Below are 8,094 nucleotides of genomic sequence, written 5' to 3' on the forward strand. Positions count from 1 at the left end.
CAGGATTTATTATCTGAGTCTCAGAAAACGAACTTTCCCTGTTATTATCCAGGTGGAACAGGATAGGATTGGTGGCGCACATCCAATCGAACAACGAAAAACTAATCCGCCGAGGAGAAAAAACCCAAGCAAAATAAGCGCAACAATCTTACAAATCCCTCCTTGAGGCGACCACCCCCAACGCAAACCCACCCTTCTTCTTCATCCCCTTCCCGAAGCGGGGGCCTCCGATCTCTTCCGCCGCCGCTCCGGCGGAAAGATCCCGGCTTTTCCGTTCTCCGGCGGAAAGATCGCGCCTCTCTTAGTTTTCCGGCGAGGACAGGCCCCAAGAAACGGGAGGGCCTCCCGGTTTGGCGGCCTCGCTGTCGATGCGATCGGTCGAAGCGGCGGGGGAGGAGAGGTCGGATCAGAACAGCCGCAAGAAGCCGCGCGTGGAGACCGGGATGCCGCTCGCGGACGCCGTGGTGGCCGGCGGCAGCGGCGGGGGTGTGGAGAGCGCGGCGGTTGGGGAGTGTTCTAGCATGACGGTGGAGGAGATCGTGCAGCACCCGCTGCCGGGCTACGGGGTGCCGGTGGCGCTCAGCTTCAGCCCCGACGACCGGCGGGTGGCCTACCTGTACAGCCCCGACGGCACGCTCCACCGGAAGGTGTTCACCTTCGACACCGCGCAGCGCCGCCAGGAGCTGCTCTTCGGGGCCCCCGACGGCGGCGGGCTCGAGGAGGGCAACCTCTCCGCCGAGGAGCGGCTGCGGCGCGAGCGCGCCCGGGAGCGCGGCCTCGGGGTCACGCGGTACGAGTGGCGCGCTCGGCATTCTGGTGGCCCATCCTCTCGTGCTGGCATTCTAGTGCCGCTCCCGTCCGGGGTTCGTAAATTCTTCAGTAGCACTTACTACAACTTCTCTGTTGCGTGAATATGTCCTTGTGGTTCAATTGAATTGGGTATGCAGGACAAATCAGTTCCGTCGAATCTGGTAGTTTAATTTTGTTCAATGGACTACTTGAATTGTGTTTGATTCTGTTGAATCAAATAGATAGATGTTCCTATATAAAAAAATAGATAGATGTTATACGGTACTGGTTTTGTAAGGAGAGTTTTGATGTGGCAAATTGCTTTCGTGGGTTAATAGTGGTTGATAGTTTGGGTTGCGATCACACATCACACTTGGATGGTTTAATAGACTAAGCTCACACTCATTGTTCTTTAACCTGTTACAATTTAATGGAAACTTGCTGTTGGTTATGTTGAGAGGTTTTAATTAGGCTTATGGTGTCTAGGAGTGGAATTTATCCCATGGGGATGAAACTGTAGAGCTTGCACTGTTTAAGGCACTGTAGCACAAACTATGGGACATTTAAATCTGTATATACCATGTAGTGCCTTTATTATTCTAGACTTGAATTGAAACTTAAGTTTGTACAGTAGAATTTGAGTAGAAGTATATGTCTAAACTCTCTCAATATAATGATTAAACTATCATTAGAGCATCTCCAACCAAGCCCTCTTCTCACCCCCTATCCTATATTTGAGGAAAAAACGATGAAAATTGATCTCCAACCGACCCCCTATCCGACCCCCTTTATTTGAGGACCCCTCAAATCTCCTCCCTCACCCCCTACATTTAGGAGCTCCTCATCCAACCCCTCATTTGGGAGAGAGGGGAGAGAGAGAGAGGAAGAGAGGGGAGAGAGAGTTACCGGATATTAATAAAATAGAGGTGATTCGAATATAGGGGGTCAAATATGAGGGGTCGATTGGAACACGTTGAGAAATAGGGGATGGAATCTGGATAAGGAGCCCCTAAATAAGAGGGATAGGGGGTCAAATATGAGGGCTTGGTTGGAGATGCTCTTATAATTTATAACCACAAGCTCTCGTTCATTTGTTTACATCCCCATGAGCTCCTCTACTATTTGGACTTTGTTTCATTAAGCTCCTTTACTACTAAAACTTTTCTAGGGCCTTCCAGGTGTTTGTATCAAGTGGGGCCGCATGTCTTCCTGCCCCTGTGCTTGCCCAGGGCTGGCCGGTGCTTAGATGATTTGGTTTGATTAGATAAATTTTTTTGGGGAGGTTTTCTTGATTTAAAGGGATATAAACTGTTTGATTGGATACCAAGTAACAAGAATGAATCTAGTTCCTCCACCTCTCTTTCTCTCTCCCCCTCCCTTCACATCCCCTTGCGCTTCTCTCTTCCTCACCTGTGCACCGCAGCACAAAGATGGCATGGTCTGGGATCTCTGCCTCCTGTGTTGCATAGTTATCGGTTGCGTTCCTTGTCTGGGGAACATGGCAATCTATAACATGGGTGTTATGTTGAGACAATGAGGATCTGTAACTGAAAAGCTTACTGCGTAAATAATATTTAAGGTTCTCTGCAGAAAAAATTCTACAGAAACAGTAAATTGGCGAAAAAATTGTACATAAAAAAGACCTCTAATGTTTTATTTTAGGAGAAAACTATCTCAAAAACAAGTTGTGAAGTCTCAATAAAATTTTACTGTTCTGCGTCACAATTTTGTTAATCTTGTACCTGATTTGACATTTATGAGGTGCAAGGGATAATGAACAAAACTGTATTATTGAGGGACTCAAACAAACAAAATTGAACTTATAGGGCTTGATTGCACAAAGTTGAATAGTTGAGGGGTTCAAATTTATTGTCCAGTGATTATTTTATTTTTACCTAGGCACCTTTGTTTAGCTAAATCTTTCTTGGGCACCCATGTTGTTGGGTTAATTACCAATTCAGTTCTATGGAAAGCTTTCAGTGATAGTTGTGTGTTGTTACTTCTGTCTGCTGATAGTAAAATATATTTCTTTAATGATTTTAAGAAAGTCAAATTTGGAATATGTGCTGTTTGTTTTCATCTGTGGTTAGTTTAGTGCTAATGTGCTCGTTTTAAGGATATTCTGATATTGAAATAGTGTAAGCTACTTCTTAAAACCTCTGTACATATTCAAATATGCTATATTTCATCAGAGATATGTTTGAGTGCTTTCTCTTTTTCAATAGGTTTACTTCCAGGATTTGTCTGGCTCCGAACCAGTACTGAAGCTGCAAAGTTCTCCCACATCCCCGATAATTGACCCTCATCTATCTCCAAATGGGAGCATGATTGCATATGTTAAGGACGACGAGCTGCACACCTTGGTTTTTTCCAATGGAGAGAGTAGGCAATTAACTTATGGTGCAAGAGAAAGTAGGAAGGTAGTTCCTTACAGTATCTTTTATTTTAATAGAACAATGTTCTTATATATTTATAGTTCATATTATCCAGTGTTAACCAGCATTTGTGAAGTATCATATCTTGTTGAATATAAGCTTTTGAATGCTTGGTTTTTGCATGTCCAACGTGACTATGCTTCAAACTGCAAGTTTACTTTGTCACTTATCATAACATATATAATGCATTGTGTCGATCTCTCAGTAGTGTTTCAGAATTAAACCATCAAGCAAACTGTGGTACCCTTTCTAACTATGCTAAGGCCTCTGTTCGGTTCTGTTTAATCGTTGGTCGGCCACCACAATAAGCTTAGTCCGGAGCCAGAGAGCTGGATTATGTTGTATTTAATTGTAAACCGTAGCTTTCCTTCCATAGGGAATCTGAAGCTAGTGCGGGTGGCTTGTGGTGGTTTGAAAATCTGCAAAGGTTTACGAGTATGCAACAGCTTTTGAGGGTATTCTAGGTTTGTAGGAGCTGCCTTATAACAATGTATCCCATGAACCTAATAAATTAGTGCATATGATTAGCTGTTATAGGCCTATATCACGGGTTCTTATGCTATGCTATGCGAGATGTACGTTCTTATGCTAATGTACTCTTATAAGTTATAACAGTTAAAACAGCAGGTAAGTTGTGCATTTGTTGTTGGTGATTTGTAAAGAGCTCACATGTTATTGTTCTTGCTACTTTAGAACCTGACATTTGTGTGCATTTTATCTTTTCAGATCCACGGACTTGCCGAGTATATTGCACAGGTGCTCATGATGTTCCATCAACATTGGTATGCAAAATTGTTTTGACTGGTGATTGCTAATATTTGCATTTTCTAATTTTAGGAAGAGATGGAAAGGAAGATGGGATTCTGGTGGTCTCCTGATAGCAAACACCTTGCATTTACTGAAGTGGACTCATCTGAGATTCCACTGTATAGAATTATGCATCAGGGCAAAAGTTCTGTTGGTCCAGATGCTCAAGAAGACCATGCGTACCCCTTTGCGGGAGCAGCTAATGTTAAAGTGCGACTTGGTGTTGTTCCTTCCCATGGAGGAGAAATAACTTGGATGGATCTCCTTTGTGGAGACCCAAATGGTACCCATGGTGACGAAGAATATCTAGCTAGAGTCAACTGGATGCATAATAATGTTCTAGCTGTTCAAGTTCTCAACAGAACCCAAACAAAACTTAAATTACTAAAGTTTGATATTACCACGGGTAAAAGGGAAGTCTTACTAGAAGAACAGCATAATATATGGATCACATTGCATGATTGTTTCACCCCTCTAGACAAAGGAGTGAACAGTAAACATCCAGGTGGCTTTATTTGGGCCAGTGAGAAGACAGGGTTCAGGCACTTGTATGTTCATGACAAGGATGGCATGTGCTTGGGACCCCTCACACAAGGTGATTGGATGGTCGAGCAAATTGCTGGTGTCAATGAGAGTTCTGGACTTATATATTTCACTGGTACGCTGGATGGACCATTGGAGACAAATCTGTACCAAACCAATCTCTTTCCAGATTGGAGTCTTCCCTTGCAACCCCCTAAAAGGCTAACTCGTGGAACTGGAAGACATTCAGTAATTCTTGATCATCAGTTGCTAAGGTTTATTGATGTGTATGACTCAATAAAATCTCCACCTGTGATCATGCTGTGTTCTTTGCTTGATGGAAATGTAATTATGCCTCTGTTTGAGCAGCCATTAACAGTTCCGCCAATTAAAAAGTTTCAGCAGCTGTCTCCGGAGATAGTCCAAATTGCAGCGAAGGATGGGACCGCTTTATATGGCACTCTATACCTTCCTGATGAGAGAAAATATGGGCCACCTCCCTACAAAACGCTTATTAATGTTTATGGTGGCCCCAGTGTCCAGCTCGTTAGTGATTCATGGATAAGTACAGTTGACATGAGAGCTCAATACCTACGAAATAAGGGTATATTAGTTTGGAAGGTAAATATTCTGTTCTTGCTTCTTTTTGGCATTGAGCATCATGTTTCTTCATGAGATAGTGTGTTATATTTTAATTTAGATGTTCTCCTATGAGAATTGCATGCCAACGAGTGGAGACATTCATGAACTGTAATAAAAGGGGTGAAAAGAATTGCACTAGAGCCAAGTTACATTCCAAAGCAATTTGCGGCTTCAATCAAAGAGTTGATAAATGTCATCAATTCTGTGTTAATACATTTCCTAGAGTTTATCTTCACTTAGAAATGTAAGTTCCACTGAGCTGATAGAATTTTATTGCCTACAAATCTGTGAAATCTGGGCATGTAGAAATATGCAACTTAAATTCATGATATACCATTTCCACATTGCACCCCAAAGATTTTATAAGATAACTACATTTGATGATATGCCATTTCCGTATTGGACCCCAAATGTAGGCTGTATCCTTTTTACATTTTAACATGCATGTGTGGAACAAATAAATATTGTATTAAATGATTGTTGGTACTTGTTGAAAAAGTAAATTTAGTCAGCTGGCTAGCAATTGGGTATGAAACAAATATTGTTTGAATTGTTTCCTAGTGTTGCACTCCATATTCTGTGCAAAACTTTGTCAGTGCAGCTGTTTAATCGAACTAAGTGGTTGCAGTTGTAGTGCAAGCATAATTCACTTGTATCTTGCAAACTTTAGTACATACAACATGAATTCTGGCTTTCATTTGGATTTATGATGGGGCTCATGACATATAAATTTGTTTTAGTACATCATAGCTGACACTTTTTTTTTGCAGATGGATAATCGAGGATCTGCAAGGCGAGGATTGCATTTTGAGGGACAGCTGAAGTACAACATTGGCCGTGTCGATGCCGAAGATCAATTAACAGGCGCCGAGTGGCTAATAAAGCAAGGCCTTGCAAAATCTGGCCATATTGGTCTGTACGGCTGGAGCTATGGTGGCTTTCTCTCAGCAATGTGCCTTGCAAGGTTTCCTGATACGTTCTGTTGTGCGGTGTCTGGTGCTCCAGTGACGGCATGGGATGGGTATGATACCTTCTATACCGAGAAGTACATGGGTCTGCCCTCGGAGCATACTGATGCTTACGAATATGGGTCGATCATGCACCATGTGAGAACCCTGAAAGGGAAGTTGCTCCTCATCCATGGGATGATCGATGAGAACGTGCATTTTAGGCACACGGCGAGGCTCATCAACTCGTTGATGGTGGAGGGCAAGCCATATGAGATCCTCCTCTTCCCTGATGAAAGGCACATGCCACGCCGGCTTGGTGACCGGATCTACATGGAGGAGAGGATCTGGGATTTTGTAGAGAGAAGCCTGTAAATGGCGCTATATAAATTTATTGCCCGCTGTTGGCAGGTTATGACTGGGATGTTTTGGCACAAGTATTCGTGTTATTTCATTTCATCAGTATTTATCCCCAATTTCCTTGATTCTTTTATCTGTCACAAGAATGGTTGGCAGCTGCTTGGCTGCACTTACAGGGTTCAAAATAATCCAAAACTTCCTGTGATTCTAGAATCTCTGGTGCAGGGGGCTTATTTGGTCTGCTAGCTTTGTTTTTTTGTTTTCAAAATAATCGCGGTCTTTACACCCACTCCATGTAACTTGTTTTTGCTCTGTGATCTAACGTCATGTTTATTTTATTATCTGTATGTCATCGTGTTTTAGAAATTCAATCGTTTTTAGGGTTGAGCAAAGACTGACCCGAACATGACCGAGACCCGGTGTAGCTTGATTTTGAACTTTGAATAACCAGAATAACCGAATAGGACACCAAGTCATATTGTTTCTATATGTGTTTAGTAGATTTTGTAGATATTATGTATATTCACAACGCCAAACTCCATGATCATTCAGATTGTAACTGTAAATGTGTTCTTTCAACTAACAGACTTTGTAAATTATTTAGACTAGATTTGAATGCAAATAGAGAGATACAAGTAATGGATTTAATTGGATTTCTTATTGATAGATGGATGTTTATATACATGATAAAAGGGTGTCTGTTGTTGCTGGACGGCTGTCGGTTTGGATCACTTTAATTTCTAACATAAATAACACAAACTACACAAATAATTTACTATTAATGAGGAAAATTATATATTTTATTGAATAATCTTTTCTAAAACAGTCAGCTGAAATAACCGACTGAATTAAGCATGTTAAAACGACAACAACCGGTGCCCATGCGCCTTGACTTGGCTTTGTGATCATTTGACTCTCAGGTCAGAGCCAGCTTCAGTGACGTCCAGACTGAACGTCTCACCCCTAGAGTCCTTCTGATTTTGGTGAGGATCCGACCATTCTATATTTGCTTTGGCGCTGAATCTAAGTCGTCCTATGCTAAATTAGACATCATGTCAACGTACGTGTGGGCGTTTGGCTATATGCGTATATCTCGTCACTCGTAGCCGTAGTACAGCAGCAAACTTGGTCGCCTGCGTACTTTTGTAGCGGGTAGTGGAGGTGGTTGTACCTTCTACTTGTCAGAGATTAAATCCCTAACTTGTTTTTTTATTAAGTTACAATTTTATTTTAACGGTAGATGATGTATTTATCGATAGCAGATGTTTATGGTGACTTCGTTAATATCCAATCTCCGTATCTTCAGTCTTCAGAATGCATTATGTGAGTGTAATAGTATGAGTATGCGTGTGCGTCTATAAGTTGTCCACTAGTGTTTCTCAAATAAGAAAACAGAAATTATTTTATTTGCCATTGAAAGATAAGGCAATTCCTTATTTATCATCATACAAAATGAACTTCCGTATTTGCCGTTATTTCTAATTTTCATTTGTTCCTTACAACTACCATCCATTTGACCCATGAAAAATATGTATTTGCTCTTAGAGAGGAGGACGACGACCTCATGCACACACATTAAACACATTGATTCT

General features: G+C 41.8%; 1 protein-coding gene across 1 annotated transcript; it reads left to right on the forward strand.

The window, feature by feature from the left end:
• The first annotated feature begins 71 nt into the window (after positions 1-71).
• LOC133922263 (uncharacterized) lies at positions 72-6,715 on the forward strand. The gene is made up of 5 exons (XM_062367506.1): positions 72-863; positions 3,015-3,209; positions 3,951-3,980; positions 4,062-5,174; positions 5,966-6,715. The coding sequence occupies exons 1-5, from the start codon at positions 369-371 to the stop codon at positions 6,515-6,517; spliced, it is 2,385 nt and encodes a 794-aa protein (XP_062223490.1). The 5' UTR covers positions 72-368; the 3' UTR covers positions 6,518-6,715.
• Positions 6,716-8,094: the final 1,379 nt, after the last annotated feature.

The sequence above is a fragment of the Phragmites australis genome, chromosome 6, assembly GCF_958298935.1.
Source record: "Phragmites australis chromosome 6, lpPhrAust1.1, whole genome shotgun sequence".
In the NCBI taxonomy this organism is placed as follows: domain Eukaryota; kingdom Viridiplantae; phylum Streptophyta; class Magnoliopsida; order Poales; family Poaceae; genus Phragmites; species Phragmites australis.